Source organism: Chrysoperla carnea, chromosome 2 (assembly GCF_905475395.1).
Source record: "Chrysoperla carnea chromosome 2, inChrCarn1.1, whole genome shotgun sequence".
Taxonomy (NCBI): Eukaryota; Metazoa; Arthropoda; class Insecta; order Neuroptera; family Chrysopidae; genus Chrysoperla; species Chrysoperla carnea.
The window spans coordinates 3,284,397-3,306,276 of record NC_058338.1 but is presented as its reverse complement, the minus strand read 5'-3'; the positions used below and the strand labels follow the sequence as shown (position 1 = coordinate 3,306,276).

Genomic DNA, 21,880 nt, shown 5'->3' with positions numbered 1-21,880 from the left:
TGTAGGCCCACGATCTGCAGTTAATAACAGAACGCCCTGTATACATGGAATAAAAATATTACAAAGGTACAACAATCTCCCATATTAAATGCATGTAAGTTTCAGTGTTTCTCCTACAATAATTTTGAAAGGGTATTTGTATACAAATTACAAATAGCCTCCGCCTGTCTATTACATTATTACATACTTAGTTACTGCATGATTGTGTTTTAAGAATGATACTTACTGTACATAAACTAAACATTATAATGAACTAAAAGAAAATAAACCAATTAAAACATTTGTAACAATTTGTAACAAAATCAACCATGACTGAAATTGATTGAATGGTCATTGGTTGTTTATTACATTCAATGAAATAATAATAATATTATAATATTTAGTTAAAAATTTAAAAAAATAATACAGACTATAGATACTTTTTTCATTAATAATACAGGTTAAACAGAATTTTGTTACTCATGTCCATAATGCACTAAATAACAGGAGTTATTTTTTAATTAACAGGAGGATTACATGCTTGGTTTATCAAAATTTGATAAAATTTCGATGTGATAGAGTAAAATTAAATTTTTTGGTTCTGATGACGTCATAAAGATAAAAAATTCGGTTTTTTTGATATCGCAGGCAAATTTGATCGGATCTTGTTGGAATTTTTTTTGAAACCCACTAATTTTGGGTCATTCTTTTTAGCTGTGTTCTCAAATTTTTGCTAGCTATCATTTATGTGCTTAATTCCGGAACCAGGACTATACATTCTTGAAACCTATTGGAGCTAGGTTAATTTTGATCCCAAATTTGAAAAATATAACCCAAATTTAGTAGGATTATATGCTTGGTTTATCAAAATGGGATAAAATTTGGATGTGATAGAGCAAAGTTAAATTTTTTTGATTCTGATGACGTCATAAAGTTAAATAATTCGATTTTTTGATAGCACAGGCAAATTTGAGCTTATCTTATTGGAATTTTTTTTGAAACACACTAATTTTGGGCCATTCTTTTCGGCTGCGATGTCAATTTTTTGCTAGCTATCACTAATGTACTTAATTCCGGGACCAGGACTGCGCATTCTTGAAAAAAATTATCTGTAGTCTGAAGTAATTCGAAAAATCTGAAAAATAATCAATGATTTTTGATTATTTTTCAGATTATCCTCATCAGTTTATCATTGACACAATGGTCGGTCACTAAATCAAAGAAAAAACAAATATATATATTTGTTTTCAAACGGAAGAGGGTGAATTAAGAATGACAATTGTTTTCAATAATTGTTTACTTATAATAAATATCATATTGTTACCATTGTTGTCTTGTCTTATAGACGATTTCAAAAATACAATTAATTCTTCGTAATAATAGAACATAATTTTATGTAATAAATCAGTCAAATTTCAATCATCGAATATTTTGGACATTAATTTATTTCAATTTAAATACATTTCATATTATAATTGGATATCTTCCGGTTTTTTTTTATCAAATTTGACTATAGAAATACAAAAGTTTTAATGATGAATCTACTGTAAGTATATGAACAGATCCGAAGGGTTAGAAAAAATTATATTTGAAAAAACTGCAGTTTGGTTAAAAAAAATTAAAATATTACCATTTTGATTGATAAAATATATCCAATTTTATGAAGTTTATCAAAATACAAAAGAAATATCAATGAATTTTCAATTGAGCCACCTAATAAAAACACATTTATGTTTTTCATAAACAATTATTATTCGATCAATTCAAGAAAATTGTGATATTATTACAAATAAAAAATTAATAAAATAAATTGTAAAATTTATAAAAACATTCTTTCGCACGAATGGCGTACAAATATATGTGTGTTAAAAATTATAATAAATATTTTAAAATGTATACTTAAATAATATAAATTTTAATATTAAAATTTATTATTTGATAATATTAATATTTTACAATAGAAGAAAATGACGATTGTTAAATATGGCGACATTCTAACATGTAAAATAAACGTAATAATAGCAAATCAATCACATCTTGAAGATTTATCCAATAAAATATAAATAAATAAATTAATATCTTGAAACCAGGAACTGTTTGTATTGAATACATTGACAGAATATTTTATTGAGTAAAATTATATAGATCAGATCACATTACTTGTTTTTTAATATTTTGTAATTGATGTCGAAATGTTCGAATCACTTGTCTTATTTTAGTGTGATAATTATAGATCTAGGGCTGTGATTTAATTGACTTTTACTTTAGTATTAAAGAAATTATCAAATCAATGTAAGTACTAAATAATTACATCTAGAAATCAATCGTTTATTTGGAATATGTACAGAATTGATCACACTATACGACAAGGGCGATTAGAGCTAAACGATTTGATTTTAATTAAATTTTCTTTCATTAATAGATGGAAGGTAATTGGATGTACATTTTAAATTTGGATGAACTAAGTATTTAATCCTACTAAATTTGGGTCATAGTTTTCAAATTTGTCATCAAAATTAAAATAGCTCTAATAGGTTTCATGAATTTGGAGTCCTGGTCTCGGAATTAAGCACAAAAGTGATAGCTAGCGAAAAATTGACATCGCAGCTGAAAAGAATGACCCAAAATTAGTAGGTTTCAAAAAAAATTCCAATGAGATCGGATACAAATTGCTTGTGTTATCAAAAAAATCAAATTTTTTAACTTTATGACGTCATCAGAATCCAAAAATTTAATTTTGCTCTATCACATCGAGATTTTATCCAATTTTGATAAACAAAGTATGTAATCCTACTAAATTTGGATCATACTTTTCAAATTTGTGATCAAAATTAACCTAGCTCTAATAGGTTTCAAGAATTTTGAGTCCTGGTCTCGGAATTAAGCACAAAAGTGATAGCTAGCGAAAAATTGACATCGCAGCTGAAAAGAATGACCCAAAATTAGTGGGTTTCAAAAAAAATTCCAATAAGATCCGATCAAATTTGCCTGTGTTATCAAAAAAATCAAATTTTTTAACTTTATGACGTCATCAAAATCCAAAAAATTTAATTTTGCTCTATCACATCGAGATTTTATCCAATTTTGATAAACAAAGTATGTAATCCTACTAAATTTGGGTCATACTTTTCAAATTTGTGATCAAAATTAACCTAGCTCTAATAGGTTTCATGAATTTGGAGTCCTGGTCTCGGAATTAAGCACAAAAGTGATAGCTAGCGAAAAATTGACATCGCAGCTGAAAAGAATGACCCAAAATTAGTAGGTTTCAAAAAAAATTCCAATGAGATCGGATACAAATTGCTTGTGTTATCAAAAAAATCAAATTTTTTAACTTTATGACGTCATCAGAATCCAAAAATTTAATTTTGCTCTATCACATCGAGATTTTATCCAATTTTGATAAACAAAGTATGTAATCCTACTAAATTTGGGTCATACTTTTCAAATTTGTGATCAAAATTAACCTAGCTCTAATAGGTTTCAAGAATTTGGAGTCCTGGTCCCGGAATTAAGCACAAAAGTGATAGCTAGCGAAAAATTGACATCGCAGCTGAAAAGAATGACCCAAAATTAGTGGGTTTCAAAAAAAATTCCAATAAGATCCGATCAAATTTGCCTGTGTTATCAAAAAAATCAAATTTTTTAACTTTATGACGTCATCAAAATCCAAAAAATTTAATTTTGCTCTATCACATCGAGATTTTATCCAATTTTGATAAACAAAGTATGTAATCCTACTAAATTTGGGTCATACTTTTCAAATTTGTGATCAAAATTAACCTAGCTCTAATAGGTTTCAAGAATTTGGAGTCCTGGTCCCGGAATTAAGCACAAAAGTGATAGCTAGCGAAAAATTGAAATCGCAGCTGAAAAGAATGACCCAAAATTAGTAGGTTTCAAAAAAAATTCCAATGAGATCGGATACAAATTGCTTGTGTTATCAAAAAAATCAAATTTTTTAACTTTATGACGTCATCAGAATCCAAAAATTTAATTTTGCTCTATCACATCGAGATTTTATCCAATTTTGATAAACAAAGTATGTAATCCTACTAAATTTGGATCATACTTTTCAAATTTGTGATCAAAATTAACCTAGCTCTAATAGGTTTCAAGAATTTTGAGTCCTGGTCTCGGAATTAAGCACAAAAGTGATAGCTAGCGAAAAATTGACATCGCAGCTGAAAAGAATGACCCAAAATTAGTGGGTTTCAAAAAAAATTTCAATAAGATCGGATCAAATTTGTCTGTGTTATCAAAAAAATCGAATTTTTTAACTTTATGACGTCATCAGAATCCAAAAAATTTAATTTTTTTCTATCACATCCAAATTTTATTCAATTTTGATTAGCCAAGCATGTAATCCTACTAAATTTGGGTCATACTTTTCAAATTTGTGATCAAAATTAATCTAGCTGTTATAGATTTCAAGAATGTGGAGCCCTGGTCACGGAATTAAGCACATACGTGATAGCTAGTGAAAAATAGACAGTGCAGTTTCACTTACAAAAAGGTGATTGGGTATAAACAGAAGTAATAAACCTTGCAAGCCCATCTAAAATCGCAGACAGGAGTATTGTTTTCTTAATTTAGTTATTATTTTGTTTAAAAAACCTAACCTCTCCATATATAACAAAACTTTCCTCCATTTGTAGATTTTTACATTGAAATAGCGGTGAAGTGTGAAAAAGAACTTTACTAAGCTGTATGTGTGTGTGTGTGTGTAGGGGGCAGTGACTCAGCAGACGTCCGTCATATATCGTTTGTTACACTTCTTGCTATATCAAATTTTTAGTGGTTCCAGACGAGTGCATCCCCCTCTGCTGTTCTTGCACGGGCCTATATAAATATATACCTATGTATGTGTATAAAGTTGGCTGGCGTCTTCTAGTTGATAAAGCAAGCGGAAAGAAAGAAAACGACACGGTCGGTCTTCTTGACCATGGGCTTCCTTTTGGGTCACGCTTCCGCGCATCTAAATATTGTTATGTTTTAAACAAACTAAGGTTGTTTACTCGTAAATTCACTTTTTAATGGATTTAAGATTTATGAAATAATTAAAGAATCTTTTACATTCTCGCGACGGCTGAGGAGATACTTGTGCTTTCTCAACTATCTTCGCCTTTCCTTGGCTAATTTTGCAAAAAAAGGCGTTTTTTTAACCCGGGTCAAAGGGAACACGAGGCATCCTCACAAGTACAGGCGAATATCATACCCACATTGTCATGATTACTTGTATACTTCAGTTTAATGTTAGCCCATATCGGAAAAAATAAACCTAAAATTTTAAAGGCCCAGAGTGTTATACTTACAAGCTGGTGGGGTTGAGTTTGTCGACAATAGAGGAGTTGGTTAGGTTCTGAAGTTTTTAGCCAATGCCTTCAAAAATGGAACACTATCACAGCAAATCTTTTTAATCGATATCGATGTCGATGAGTAATGAAAGTCGATTTTGCTTCGTTCTTTAACTACCATTCTCACGAGTGAACTACCTTAAAGACCAAATAATATAAAAATTGTTGTAGAAGAATAAACATAGAATTCTGTCTGAATTTAATTTAATTATATTTAAAAACTGATTGTGATTTAAAAAATATAATTATAATTATAAACATTTAAAAAAAATAAATTTTGTCTTCCATATTTACATTTTTAACACTTAAATTTTTTAATTTTTTGTGTGAATTTTTATTTTTAAAAACAATAGGACATATAAGTTAGAAAGAACCACAGAAGCAAACTGAATATGAAACAAATAAAATTATTTAATGTAAGATGTATACTGGCATTTAATTTAATTTGAGTTGAAAAAATTTCATCAAAATTGGTTCAGTAGTTTTGAGTTAAAATGTAACTCTATGATGAGTAAACAAACTAATATTTTACAGGTTTATTAATTTACAAATACACTGTACCTTAGTGCCAGGGCGTCATATATTTTGTAAACATCTTCTTTGTAATAATGCACTTTATCGATCATGAGTGAGTTCATAACTACTCCGTTACGCATTGGCTGATTTAAGGGTGCTGTGCCGTGCCCATCAGCTTTTTTTAAGGCTGTATCCGCGCTTAAGAAGACTATAGGGCTAATAATTATGTAAAAAAGTTGACCTTTATGATAAGACATATTTTCTGGAGCGATTAGTCTTAGAAAATAACAGTTTTTTTAATACAGGTGTAAAATCTAAAAAAATTTCAGACTTCAGATTGATTTAAATCATTTCTTGCACACTTCCCTTTCATAAAACTACTTTCCATGGACACCTTGAGACTTAAAATAATACCGCTATATAAGTTTGCATCATTAAGAATCGAATAATAATAGAATTTAAGATAAAACCATATAATTATTATGGTAAAAGAAACAAACATAAATATTTATAGATAAAAATATGATAAAGAAGTATAACTTACACCTGCCAATCAAAACTAAATGAAAACAGACACAATAACAAAAAACAATATTGTGAACCATTTAGTATTTAAGTATTGTATGATTTTAATAATTTATGAATATGAATGTAATAAATAATAATATGTGCATATTACTACAATTACAGTACACAAGTACACAGGTATACAGAACGTTTATTGCAATTTAAATGGAAAACCTTGAAATTTAAATTTCAATTGATTCATTCATTCAATTTTATATAAGAATATCATTATTATTTTTAATATGTATTTTACAAGGTGTTCTGTTATTGATAGCAGAAAATTATACCATTAAAATAAACGTATCAAGACAAATGGAAAAGCTCTTTACCAAATTTCGATCTGAGGCCTGATTCGGGAGATGTGGACATGGGAAAAATAGAAAGATTTATAAATTCACAAACCTATAAAATTCATTAAATTAGTAGGTTTCACTATAGAATACAAAGGGGACTATCATAAAACAATAATTGATTGTAAATTGATTTAATTGGGTAGCAAGAATAAAAATAATATTTTGTTGTCACTATTTATAAAGAAAACAAAAAAAATAATATATACCTATTTATCAAATTATTTCACCAATACAAAGACACTTAGATGTTTGAGGTATCAAATTCAGATATGTCTGAGTATATAGGGTGTACCAAATATTAATTTATAGAATGTACCTGTGCTCTTGGCAAAAAAACAAGCGATTATGAGAGAGGCTCTCATTAAATTCAATAAAAAAATTCAATTAGTATCGAAAAATTGAATGGAATCGTTGAGAAAGAACTAACTACTGTTTTCCCTACGATTTTTTTTTATATGAAGTTGGACTTCCTATAAATTTTAGATTTCTCACTTCGTAAATATTTTTGACGAACACACTCTATAGATGATTTTAATAAATGCGGTAAAAGGAAATAAAAAAAGGTCGTTTATTGTTTTCTAATTACATACATTAAGTTATGATTGTTAATAACAATAATATTTATAACAATAATAATAAACAATAATGGACGCTGGGCTGCTGAGTGTTGAGCGAAGCTACTGCAATTTTCCTTATAGTTCTAGTGTCAGGCGTAGTATTTGACAGACATTTCAAAATAGTTGATGTTTTCAAAGTAATATCTCACAAACTTTTTTAGGCAATAATACAGGTTATATAGAAGATAGTTACTCTTGTCCATAATGCACTAAATTACAGGAAATCTCTGAGGGAATTCGTTTAGCTAACGCAGCTCTTGCGCTACGAAATTTGTTTTATTATAAAAATATATGTAAATTAGTTATAATAATTTGTTTTTGTAAACAAAAGTTACCCTTTTTTCAATGAAAACATTGTCGTGTTGTCTAATTCAATTCATGGCATTACCTACCTATTGATTAGAATAAAATAATATAAACACAAAGCGACAGCACGTGCTACTTGCTACCTATGTGCTATCGAATTGAACCGACATCACTACCTATTAAATGCTGTCTGTAATGAGTATTCATTTTTATTTGTTTAGTAATTGAAACTTGATTTGGGTAATAACAACAAACTTTTCTTTTATACAAAATAAAACAATGCCATAAAATTAAATTTGTATTTGATTGTTCGAAAAAAAACTATCGGTTCCTTTAAGAACATTATACATGTCACAGTCAAAATTCTTAGCTGGTCAAAAGTCCTTTAACTGAAGAAAACAGGCCAAAGTGGTTTGTCTGTCAAAAGTGATTTTGGCTGACGATTCTGGTCAAAACTAGTTTTAATCACTCGAGGGACAAAAACAACTAGACGCCAAAATAACTCCGGTCAAAACAAAATAACTCGGTTCACTCACTGATTAACAGTTGGTCATGCCTTAAATATGGTCGAGCTTCCACCGGTCTGCGGGTCTTCAGCCTATGCGGTAACCCTGTTATTGTGTTCATTCACTGATCTACGGGTTGGCTTACGCATTTATTCACTGCGGCTCGAGTTGGCCATGAAAAAAGACAAATACGCCATAGATGCTTTAATGATTATTAACTTTAATTGATGTTAAAATAATTGAAGTAAATGTAAGCAAAAATCAGTTAGTCAAAACCACTTTTGACCAGCTTCATTGGGAAAAATTACTATTGTAGAAAAGCTGTTGTCAAAAGTACTTTTTTTACTGATTTTGCCAGTTAAAAGTAGTTTTGACCGGTTAAGAGTTTTAACTGTAACATATATATGGAAGCGGATGAAATATAAAGGAATATATTATTCGGAGTATTTAATATACATAAAATACGATTCGTATTGAAGTTCGAATGAAAGAAATGCCTGCTAGTCTGCAGACGACGTATATCAAACTTATCCCATACTTCAAGCAAGATGGTGAATACGGCGTCACTACAAAGTAGCCCTTTTGGTAATATCCATAAAAATATTCTTTTTATATTCTGTATATATGATATGGTCTGTATATCAAGGTATACTAATTTTATTCCCAAGTTTGCAACGCTCAAAAATTTTGATGATACGAATTTGTTCGTCTGTTCGTCCATTTATTTCCGTTCGTCCAAAAATTTTAATCTATTTTTGTGCCAATTGAAACATTATATACAATAATTTTACAAGCTGTTAGTTGTAAAACAATGATTGGTCACTAACATTGCAATAATTTTTATTTAGATAGAACCTTTTACCAACAACAGCCTAGTAAAAACATTCAATCCATATCAAAATACAATTTTAAAAGTCTTATTTTACGTTTTAAAATACACACACGTGTACATTTACAATTTAAACCATATCAGTTCGTGTAATTTTATACCATAACAGAGTACATTCGATTCGAAATGGGTCCTTGTGGACGTATTGCTTTATAAAAGCAGAAATAATTCATCAACACATGAATCTTTAAAAGTACAATTATTTTGGAAGTAGAAAAAAAATATTAGAGCAGGCTTTTCCTTAACTAGTATTATTATACCATGCATATATGAAATATATCATAGTATATTAAGTTTAGTCCAAAGTTTGTAACGCTTAAAAATATTGATGTTAGGAAAAAAATTTTGTCATAGGTGTTCATAAAATCACCTAATTAGTCCATTTCCGGTTGTCCGTCCGTCCGTCTGTGGACACGATAACTCAAAAACGAAAAAAGGTATCGAGCTGAAATTTTTACAGTGTACTCAGGACGTAAAAAGTGAGGTCAAGTTCGTAAATGAGCATCATAGGTCAATTGGGTCTTGGGTCCGTAGGACCCATCTTGTAAACCGTTCGAGATAGAACAAAAATTTAAATGTAAAAAATGTTCCTTATCAAAAATTAAACAACTTTTGTTTGAAACATTTTTCGTAAGCATCACTGTTTACCCGTGAGGGCGCCAATTAGGCGGAAATTTTATAATATGTTCTACACTTGATTATCAGTTATGTATGTGTCACATGTTTGTATGTGTAATGTGATAAAGAAATCAACACTGACTATGCATGGTATTTCAACAATTAACTCAGTCAATTGTTTGTTTTCACTTGTTTTTTTTAAGTAGAAAATGGCGAAGAACTAAAATTAATAGTAGAATCTTTTTTATGGCAAGATTCTCAAAGGATCTATTCTAAATTAGATACAGTTTTATCAAAACTCAGCACAAAAAGGCGCAGGGTACAGTTATGATGAATTCACGAGGTCATTGAATAAGGTAGAATGGTCAAAGGCAATTGGAAGAAGGAATTGGTTGATAATAGTGTGAGAATTTTTAGATTTAAGAGTTCCAAAGGCTTAAAAGTGTTCCAAAATTTACGCAAGAAGTAATTTTGACAGAAAATATTTCTGATTCTCAATTTAAGAAGGCTTAAAACTTTTTTGAGGTTTAAAATGGGCAAACATTGAAATCTTGCGTTAAAATAGCCCTTCGTTTAATGAATATTCTCTAGTTATAGAAGAACGATATACCTTCTTAACACATAAATATATAACAAGAGTTACGCTTGTTGATTAAGACATCCGGTAGGTACTCAAGTACCCTGTTACATGTATATTAGGTAGGTAACCAGTACTGTACTGTACTGTACTGTACTGTACAAGTGAGTAAAGCCCTCATGCATGTGCCAACTCTAAAAACACAACAACAAAAACTATTTTTATAAAAATAAAAATATATATTTTTGTTAAATAATATTTTTTTAACCTTTAGTAAAATGATGACTTGAAACTAAACAGAGCTGATATTAGAGTCAAAGTAGAGTTACTCACAGGGCATGATAACCTGAACAAGTTCCAACATCAGATTGGAAAAAGGCAATCTTCCGCGTGTGTCAGATGCGGCGAAAATTCAGAAGAAACATCGATCCACTTTCTCTGTTACTGCCCGGCGCTCATACAGCAGCGAAGGAAATGGTTTGGTCCGGCCATAGTCGAACCAGAACAAATTAGGAAACTCAGCGCTAGGCAAATCCTGGGTTTCAGTACATCAGTTGGTTATAATAGCCACTGAAAAGCGTAGCGGGGATAGAGTACAAGGGTCTATTTGGCTAGAAGCTCTGAGCTCTGAACCATTGCTTCGAGGCCCGATGCTCGAGCATGGCCCGCTAACCTCCATACCCATACCCATACCCAAAATGATGACGACTGAATAAATATAATAATAGATCTAACTACAGAAATTTTGTTAAAATATGCCATTAAAATCCCCATCTATTCATGCCCGTTAAAGTAAATTTTACTCGGAGTTAAAGATTGGGAAAACGGTTTGTGTGACTGTCATTCTTACAAAAAAATAAAATAAATAGAAACCAAGTTTATAGCTTGGTAAATGTCTTATAAAAAAAACTGATCTAGTTTTCCCCTAAACACAAGTGCTTATGGGAAACCAATGGGTAGCAGTAACGGATTCATTCATATGGGCACGATAGGCATGCCCATCACCCAAAATACTTAAGAAAGTTAGTCTATTGATTCTAATAACATACTAATCTTCTAAATTTCACATGATGAAAATCTGGCTTTTTGCATTTTTGTTTTGCAAAGTTTCGGCTCATAATCAGATTTTGGAAAAAAATCGTTCTCACTACCCTATAGATACAAAATCTGCAATTGAAAAAAAAAGTTTAGGTCCGAAGATTTTCTTGAACTATACGAGCTGTAAAAATTATCTAGAAAAATTAGTTTTTTTCAAAATTTTGTTTATGTATCGGGCTAAAATTAACCACCCTTTTTTATGATCATTGGTTACATCTTTTTCCAGATATCGACTCATTTCCTTCATTTTTCGAAAAAATTATGACAGAAAGTTGTAAAGAATAGGTTACTGCGCGTTTCTAGCTATGATCGGGGTTCGATAGCTGGCACAGTCGATGCAGAAATTCTTAGCAATCTATTTTTTTTTATTCGCCCCATTCCGATCAATAGAAGCAGGGATATTCAAGAACTCGCCACCAAAGAAAACAATGAAGAGATAAATTGTCCCAAAACCACGTGCAGAAGTTCGTGTGGATCCTGAACCTGAAAAGTCTTTTTTTGTTATAGCTCTGGAGGTCATGACAATAAAACTGCACTTCGATGGATTTCGAAATTTCGCATATGAGTCAATACTATTTAACGATAGATACATTATGGGTAGTCAAGTTTTGAGCTGTCACACCGAGATATTTCGAAAATAATCTAGAAAATTGGAGAAAAAATCGAAATTTAAGTCAAAATAAAGTTCTTAAAGTTCACATTTTTATCTTTGATAATATTTATACCTCATTATAAATGTACGAGTTGTACCTACCTTTTTGTACAGCTTAAAAAATACACACGTTGAATCATTATTACAATTTAATAAAAAGTACATACATAATAGTGATACATCGAACGATATATCTAATTAGTTTAATGTATTTAATATATTCTATGTAAGTAAGAAAACTTTTAATTGAATCATTAACAAAAAACGTGGAAACATGAACTACACACAGCTAATACCTACCAACCAATACCTTACCTTAGTTACTTAACTAAACATTACTTATTACCTTACGTTCTTACGTTCAAATAATAAAAAAAACATTAATGCTGCACTTAAACAAGACGAATATGCAATCAATATGTTTGTATATAAAATCGAAGAGTATTTTTAATATCATTTGATTTTAAATAAATTGATTGTATACTTTTTATACGGGTTGTATTCACTTAAACTGAATATACACTTTACAAGTATATCGGATGTAGATTCAAGGCTAGCTTCTACATTCCAAATTTGTTTTTGGAATTTTTACAATAGTGATATTAGACGAGGCTGCTTATCTTTTGAAAATTAGAAACAAAGTCTGATTTTGCTTAAACCTTTCCACAGAACAGGTTGGACGAACTTAAAGAAGAACAGTGAAAGATACAAAGTGCCAAATAAATATTTCCCAAAATAAGTATATACACAAAGTTGCAAATTTGTGAAGACCGAAAAACACCTTCGGAAAACAACTAAATTGCTTTATAAATGCTGCTGAGGTGTTTCTTAAACAAACCTCAAACAGCAGTTTGAGTGATATCCTTGGCATTGGATGACAACAAACTTCTAGGCGAAGTTATGAGAGAGGCAGTAAAACAGATATTGACGTTTGATCTCTCCATAGAAAGTTGAACAATCTTTCACAACTGGACTAGAAACCCATGTTAAAACTTTTCGGATGAAATGATTCACCGGAATTCATGTTGAAAAAGAAGCTAAGAATTGAATGCCACACCTCTTGGTGTCTCATGCCTGCACCAGCAAATATGTATGGCGTTGCTGGATTCAATTAAATGCCGTGCAGAAATTACGTATTTCGTAGAATTTATGTAATTCGCTTCGAATATGCAGAGATAGTATGGCTTCGCTCTCAGAAAGGATGACTGAACATCATCTTACAATTAAATATCGAGAAAGACATTGTAGACGCGGGTTAATACTCAATCGAAGAATCTAATAGCGATTAGAATACCTACGATTGTAGGTGTTGTATCTACAGTTATAAAAAAATACAGCCTGAATAGTTCGTTATATTGATAGTGATAAAATGTTAAAGAAACTTGATAGTTAGTAAAGTAAATTTTAATTAAATTACCATTGATTTACATTTAGATTACATCTCTTTACATATCCAACATTTCCAATCGAATAATGATGTAAAGTTTAAAAAAAAAAGTCCATTATTTATTTAAGGAACAAATGTTACTTACTGTAATTCATGCATTACAGATCAATTAAAATGAGTCTTTTACTCAGATATTTTTACATAAAAATTTAACAGAAAACCACCCAATGGCTCAGATTTTACGTCTCTAAAAAATCCTTCAATAATATAATGAAGTTAAAATTATTGTTATTTTTGGAGTCGGTGTCAGCCAAGCTAAAACTGTTCTGTCAGAGTTGTTTCCTTGGCTGACATCGACTCCAAAAATAACAATAATTTTAACTGCATTATATTATCCTTATTTTTTTACTTTTAAGTGCATATTAATTTGTTTTTGAAAAGATTTTCTTTTGAAGTCGGTTTTCTATTTGTTAAAAGTTTTTTTTTTTATATTCTAATCAGAATCAAATGTACTATACTATGCAATTTTGTTTTTTAAATATCGGATTTTTATAAACTGATTTTATTTAAATTCCTTTTAATTTTAATTTTTTGTTTTTTTTATAAATTAATATGTTGATATTACAGAAATCTATAAAACATGAAACTACTAATTTACAGAACATTTAATATTTACTTTGAATCTAGAAATAAAAACAAATATTAAAAAACATTGTATATAATTATTTTAATGAAAAGGTTTATTTTTATATAAAAAAAATTTTTTTTTTTGGTTAATCCAATTTTATGGGAAAATTAATTAATCGAATATAAGTTATAATCGCTCTGAAATAAATTGTCAGTAGTAAAGTTGCATTAAGCCACAAAATACAGATAAATGGAAAAACACTCAAATCAGTGCTGATCAGGAATGAATTATTTTAAAAACAATATTAAAATTGTTGAAAATTAAGCGTTTTTTTTTTATCTTTCCCAAATCTTTTTTAGAAATTTATAAAGATTTATAAAGCCTTATTAAAAATTTAACGTCATAAAGGTAAAATTTTTGGGCAAACTAACTTGATTATTGAATTTATCCTCATCTCGATATCTTTATATTGATTTTTATTCTTTTTTTTTTATTTGAAAATAAAAATTAAATTTTGTGATTCTTTTTTGTTACTTTTTTTTCGGTAAGCTCGAAATTTGAAAAAAATAAAGAGGGGAAAAGCTGAATTGAATTGTATTTTCGACAGTTGTGGATTCTAATTCAATTTGGCATTGCCTTTTTGGCCTTACTTTTGTATGATTGGTGGAAGCGATGCAAAAAAAAAACTGTAAATATTTTAATTAATTTTTGTTTAATTTTCAGAACCTAAAGCCATGTCTACACCTGAAATATATACATCAGTTGACTGTCCGATTGAAATATTAAAATTTAATAAAAAATTCTTTAAACGTTTGTATTTATGGCCTGAACCAACAAAATATTACTTTTTAATATGGTTCACCCTTATGTTTATGACTTTACCAGCTATGCTTGTAGATTTATTCATCACTTTACGTAAAAAACAAATAAAATTATCAGATTTTTCGGAACATTTAGTTGAGTTACTATCAATATTTATTGGCATATACATCTATATTGTTTCAAATACGATACAAAAAGATATTTTACAAATTTATAAACGTTTAACACAATTACAATTGTATCATAAAAGAGATCATCGATTCTTAATGGAAGCTGAATCACATACGAAATTAATTACGCAAGGGTTTATGTGTCTTGCGATCATTATTTGTCATCCGTTGTTTACGTCAATACCGCTGTTAACGTATAAAGAATGTAAAAAGGATATCGATGAAATTATGCAACATAATTTTACCAAGTAAGTTCTAGTGTTTTTTTTACCACTATACAATTTTCCTCCTAGAAGTTCAGACGATATTTCGAATTGTGAAATTTAGTGTTTGTTCATGATTTCGCTTCCTCCTATTGATTTAATCGTCAAACTTAAAAATTTCATTCAAAAAAATTCAGTCTTGGGGAGTCTAGAAAATTATCTTGGGGAGTCTCAATATCTTCAAAGGCTCACATCTGAAGCCCTGTCTCACTTTGTAGACCAAGTAGATTGAGCAGCTTAAATGATGTATCGTCATTTTGTTATCAGATCATATCGACAGGCATTTTCTTTCAGGCCTTCATTTCCGATTGCAGGTACGTCGTACAGGGATCCGAAAATAGAAATTTTTTTAGTAAGCGCCAAAGCAAATTTGATGAAACTCGGTGGATGGGGAAATTTTGATCCAAAAAGTATAAAAATCAGGTTATTTTGTTGTTGGAAAGTTATAGAAAGTTACAATGTCAGCGAGTATCATAGGCATAAATTCATTTTCAAAAAAGTTTTCAAAATAATAAAATCCATAAAAATGTGAACATAAAGGTAGGATAAGTGAGGTCGTAAAACAGACGAGTATCTGCTAGTAGGTAATAAAATCTTCTCCAGCCAGTATTTTGGATTAATTAAGAGCAAATGTCTTTTTCGTTTGATAAACTTTTTCTAAGCTTTAATATCTTTAAGACCAATCTTTGATTTTTTAAATGAAAACTGAAACAATTTTCGTTGTTATAGGTATATCGAATTGCCCGTATGTGGTTTGGAACTAAAAGGACGGTATCCATTTGATGTAAATTATCATTTTTGGTTATGGCTAATCATTGAAATCACTCAAGTGATTGGAGGAATAGCTACAACAAGTATACCAGCATCGTATTCACTTTTATTAGTAGAATTTGTGATATATTTAATATATGAAATTAATAATTTAAAAAAATTTGTTGTAATCATATGTGAACCAGGCATTAGTGTTCGACAAATGACAAAACGCTTAGAACATTCTTTAAAATATCATTTGGAAATTATTGAGTATGTTCTTAATCGATCGAATAAGCGGTACTCTGGTTAACAAGTTCAAATTAGGCATCATTCCGAATTAAGCGAGCTATTTTTTCTATATTTCAACAATTTGAATTTGTTAACTAAACTACAGGTTGAAAATGTACAATTTTATTTATTGTCGATTTTTTTTCGCCGTAGAATATCCGACATGATGAATGATTGTTTTGGTAAAATATTTGTCGTACATTTTCTAGTATTAGGCGTTGGAATTAGTTTATTAACTTTAGCAATCGCTGTAAGTATTAACTAAATATTTTCTAGTTTTGTGAAGTAAAAGATTTTCTTTTTTTATGGCTTTCACGGGATAAAATGTTTCGTAGGAAGAAAAACCCGAAAGAGCAGACGCAGTGTTTTCTGAATATTTTTTCAAAAATTTAAAAAACCCCCGACAAATGCGGTTTTTTATATTTGTTTATTTTTATAACTATTTATTATGCTGGGAAACACCAGACCCTACCTTGCTTTTTTTTTTAGTTTTTGAAAAGAGTACCTACCCCGAAATGAATCACCGATTATTAAGTTTATTAATTACAGATGGGCGAGAAAACAGAAATGATGCGTTTATCAATGGAATTAAATGCATGGATATTTGTTCTCTTCATTCCAAACCATTATGGGCAACAGTTCATGAGTGAGGAAAGTATTGTAATTTCTAGAACCTGATTTAGGCATGCCCGTGCTCTTTGATAGATAGATCTTTTTCATAGAAGTTCTCTTATTTCCATCTCTTCATAGTATGCTCATTTCAAATATATACGGTAAGGTAATTTTTTGTGGATATTACTACGTCAGTGTCGGTGTGAACGCCATGCTGTATGGCTGTCCGGCCTTTACTGCATTGGAGACTCCTGCAATACTTCTGGTGGATAGCCCTTTTCAATACTTATAGTGTACTTCGTACTTATCCAAACGACTGCCGTGGTCTGGGTTCGAACCCGCACATTCACAGTCAGTAGTCAAAAGGTTAAAGGCAATTGCGCCTTTACTCGCTCCGTATAATATTATTTATTAATGTATTTAGAGTGAAGATGTTGCTCGAGCAGTCTACGAAACAAATTGGTACGAAGCACCGGTACACATTCGTAAAGCGTTACTAATGATTATGATTCGTTCACAACGTTCGTTAAACTTTCAAACGAAATCAATTGGGATATTTTGTTATGCTAGTTTTGTTGGGGTAAGTTCCAGAGTTTCAAAAAAATGCCAACTTAAAAAAGATGTCTCTGTATTTTAAAATTTTTTCAGGTAATGAAAAACGCTTATTCGTTGTTCAATTTGGTAACATCTTCACAAAATAAGCAATGAAGATAATTAAATAATTATTCGATAATCTTGATTTTCGATTATCCAGAAATAAAAATATTAGTATTACAAAACAAACAGGTAGGCTGTTATGCTTGACACCTTAAGACCCGCTGTAGAAATTTAGCTCTTATGATAATTAAAGAGATAATAATAATAATTCATATAAAATTGTATAATAAAAAAAATATTATTATTAATAAAAAAAAATTTCTCAAATAACATAAATTCTTTTATGTAAGGTCTCATTTTTGTGTGTGATATATGTCTACTGTTAAAAAAAAAATACGCGGAGTTTGTTTAATTTGGAAAGTGGAATTAATTAAGTCCTGAAATTATAATATTCATCTCATACCGATTTAAAATAAATTGGCAGTACATAGTCGATGTGGAACTGAAGTCGTGTGAGTGCGACCCGGTAGTCCACACTACTAAAAAACATTAAAAAAAGGTTTTGTTAGCCTTCATGGATTATTATTCTTCGAACATGTACTGCAGCTTATGCTGGAACGATCATTATCTCCTTAGATAAGTGATAGGTTTTATCCACTTTTCAGATTCTATTTATTCAGTTTCCAGTTTTTTATTACCATTAAAAAACGGATCAACTAATTCTGCTGAAAACTCTTTCAGTTATTAAATACGCGTAAATTTCGGTAAGCAACGTGAAAGAAGAGAGGGCTTTCAAAGTTGGAGTTGAAAGTAGTTTATGATCGCTACCTAAAAGGAATTTATGGATTAAATTCAAGAATTTAAATACAATTCTCCTTACAACAGCTAAGAAACCCTCTGTACGTAGCACTGCAATAATAAATACTTTTGATATCTATTCAGTGTTTTACCATTTTAAAAATTTTTTTCATGAAAAGTTGAGCTGATTTATATAAATTTTTTCTGTACAAAATAAAAAGATTGCGTGTGGCAGCAATGAAACACGTCACGTTTTTTTTTTTATAAATATATTTTAAAGCCGCTCTAACCTAATGACCTTTGACCCAAAGTACTGTGTATATATTTACTGGTCACTATCAGAGCAGTGGCCAAAACAACTGTGCAGGGGTAATGCAAGCCTGCAACCTCGCCTCTCTTCATAATATATATATATATAGTATAGTAACCGCCACTTTTCACTTTAGGGCATTCACCAATAGGTATTAAGACTTCTTATACAATATGAAGACAAAAATATTTATTATAAAACACCAATAAATTCAATGGATTATGTACCTATTTTGTATTATTCGTACAAGTCATGCATTCAAGCGTGGATAAATTGTAATTTTGCGATCTATCGACACGTTATTTTACCATCTATTGCTAACAAAATTTGTCACCAATTGAATCCAAAACATTTTAATTGGCACACGTTGGGTTTTTCTATCTATTTCTATTTTTAATTCTCAAAGAAAACCGTCACAAAGATTTAGATAAGCGTCCAGTGTTCGCCCGAATGAGGAGCAAGTCATATTTCTGTGCTTGACTAAGCAAAAGTACAAAGTTATATGCTTTAATCACTAATTGAGCCATAAATAAGGCTAAATGATCTCAGCGATGCTTTTGGTTCTTGAAATTGGAAAGAAAGGAGATTGGGGGAATAGAAAAAGTTCATTCATTCAACAGCGTTAGTAAAAACAACAGAGAAATTATATAAAAATCACCAGGATAAAAGCCACAAAGATTTATTTGTATTTCTTTCTAGCAAAACAGAATTTTGAATGAAGTTTTCATGGAAAAAATAGTATATGACGTCAAATACTATGTCCAATCTCTCTGTCTAATAAAATCGTTCTACCTTGCTATACTTTTAGGAAAACCGGATCAAGGAAAGGCTTACTTCTGTACAAATTATTCAAGCTGTATAACATTTCTCAGCTTTAATAAATTCATTTAAAAACCACGGAAATCATAAATGAATCTTATTTATTTATTGTTCATAAACAAGGGTTGACTGACCAGCATTGTTCTAACACCTAACTGACTGACAATCATAACTGTATGATGTGTGTTTTATTTATATGCAATATACAATTCGTATAACAGTTTTCAGCATTAGTAAATTCATTTTAGTACCACGTAAAACTTGACCGTTTCGATAGCATATATCTGACCCCTGTTGTTCTATCGTTCGCTTGACTGACTGCAGTATGTGTGTGTGTGTACACAACTACTATAACCAATCCTCAAATTATCAGCTTTAGTAAATTCAACGAACTGTTTTTGACCTGGCTCTTAATCCAAAATGTTTAGCGTTTTGAATGGTACTTCGAATATTTTCGACGATAATGAAGTGTTCCCATGTTATAATGTATGACTAGTATAAAAGGTACTACTAACAAGCGATCGTATGGTTTCACAAGAATTTCAATAAAAATAATTATATTATTATGATTTCATCATTATTCATTATGGACTATATATATATATATATATATATTATGTATATCACACCACGCCATTATAAGTTCACTTATTTTAATTTTTGTAGCAATATTTTACAAATATTTTAATTTAACCAATTATTAAGCTGTTCAATAACTGATTTGCGTTTTATTTACAAAAAAAAAAAATTATTTACCAATTATAATGTAATTACATAAGATTGCAATGGATGTCAAACCTAGAAAGTTATAACAACGGTATGTTTGCAACCACTGTCATATTTTTTATTCCAGCTCAAAGCGCTAAATTTAGAAACCTGAAATTTTGTACATACGTGCCTTAAGTAAAGTGAGCACTGAGAAGGGATTTTCGGAAATTCATCGTCTAAGGGGCTCTTATTTTGTATATTTCACCTAGAGTTTCTGAGATATCGCAATATTTCGATCGATTATAGTCCACATCTCAAAAATTATTCTATCAGGCTTCAAATACACCCGATTTTTATAATTTTTGGGTCAAAATTACCTTATATACTGAGTTTTATCGAAATTTTGATAAAAAAATGTCTCGATTTTTTGCAATTTTTTAGGGGGTACACCCCTTTGAAAAAATCGAGAAAAACGTCAAAAAAAATTGTTTTGGAATTTGATGAAACTCGGTGGGTGAATGGGGTAATTTTTGATCTAAAAAGTTTAAAAATCTCGTGATAAATTCTTACATTTTCAGAAAAAATATGTTTCTAAAAACTGTAGATGAGTTAAAAAAAATAGCGCGAATGTTGTCGGAATAGCAACCGAATGATTTACAGGTTTATTTTCTTTTGGTTGAAATAGTTTCCTAAAACAAAATCACTTGTTTTTAAACCATACTCTACGTAGAGCAAATATTTCATTAATTTTACGAAACTATTTAAAACAAATACATCCCCTTTTACATTCTTCCCAAGTATATAACGCCTACAATTCACTATGAGAACCCTAAAATATAAGAAATTTATTTTTAATCAGTTGCATTTTATGCATTAACCTGTAATTCTCACAGAAGTAGGTATTATAGTTTTTTGCCAAGTGCAATAATACCTATACACATATATTATCCTTTTTTTATTTTTGTTGTTAAAAAGATTCTGGTATGCAAACTTCCGGATCACACAAATCCCCTAAAAGTATGTGTATTTCAGTAAAAAGGTATAATTACACAATACATAATAATGCCATAATCTCCACCCTCAATAATGCATTCATATTTTTTACTCTTACATAGTTAAATTACGTGTTATTAAATCTTTTTTTGTGAATTGTAAAATCTTCACCTGAAAGTAAAAGCACCCTTCTGAAGGTGTTCCACATTTATTTTTATCTAAATTTAGAAAATAATTTATTTTATGCCTTTTACTATATTTCCAGCTAGAAGATATAAACAAAGATCGCATTTCCCCGAAAAATACTATAAAAGAATGATTTAATTTTTTGCTTAAGCTTCGATGGAAAGTATTTCGGTATTGGAAACAAGGATTATTTACGGGAAAACTGACTGGATGGAATCCATTTTCATACAGCTTCGATTCCCAGAAACTTCTTAAGCGCAAAAAATTAAAATTTTAAATAACAGATTGCAATACTTTTGCCACTTACATCATTATATGATTCAATTTCAGTTTCCTATGTTTGCAACTTTTCTATGTTAATTCGAACGCTGTAATTACTTTTACTCGTTTGACGGGGGGGGGGGGGTAATTGGGGATTTTAATCAGTTTTTTACAAATTGAAAAAAAAAACAATGCATCAAATATAAAAATTCAATTAAAAGTTCTAACTGAAGTATTTGTGAACATTTTC

At 29.9% G+C, this 21,880-nt stretch overlaps 1 protein-coding gene across 1 annotated transcript in view; it reads left to right on the top strand.

Moving 5' to 3' along the window:
- Positions 1–21,880, top strand: part of LOC123294228 — a 137,462-nt gene that overhangs the window by 103,806 nt on the left and 11,776 nt on the right. Inside the window, exons 4-8 of the mRNA XM_044875343.1 lie at positions 14,774–15,290; positions 16,035–16,172; positions 16,500–16,596; positions 16,896–17,006; positions 17,383–17,538. Of these exons, the coding sequence (XP_044731278.1) occupies positions 14,774–15,290; positions 16,035–16,172; positions 16,500–16,596; positions 16,896–17,006; positions 17,383–17,538 (1,019 nt within the window). The remainder of the gene's footprint in view (positions 1–14,773; positions 15,291–16,034; positions 16,173–16,499; positions 16,597–16,895; positions 17,007–17,382; positions 17,539–21,880) is intronic.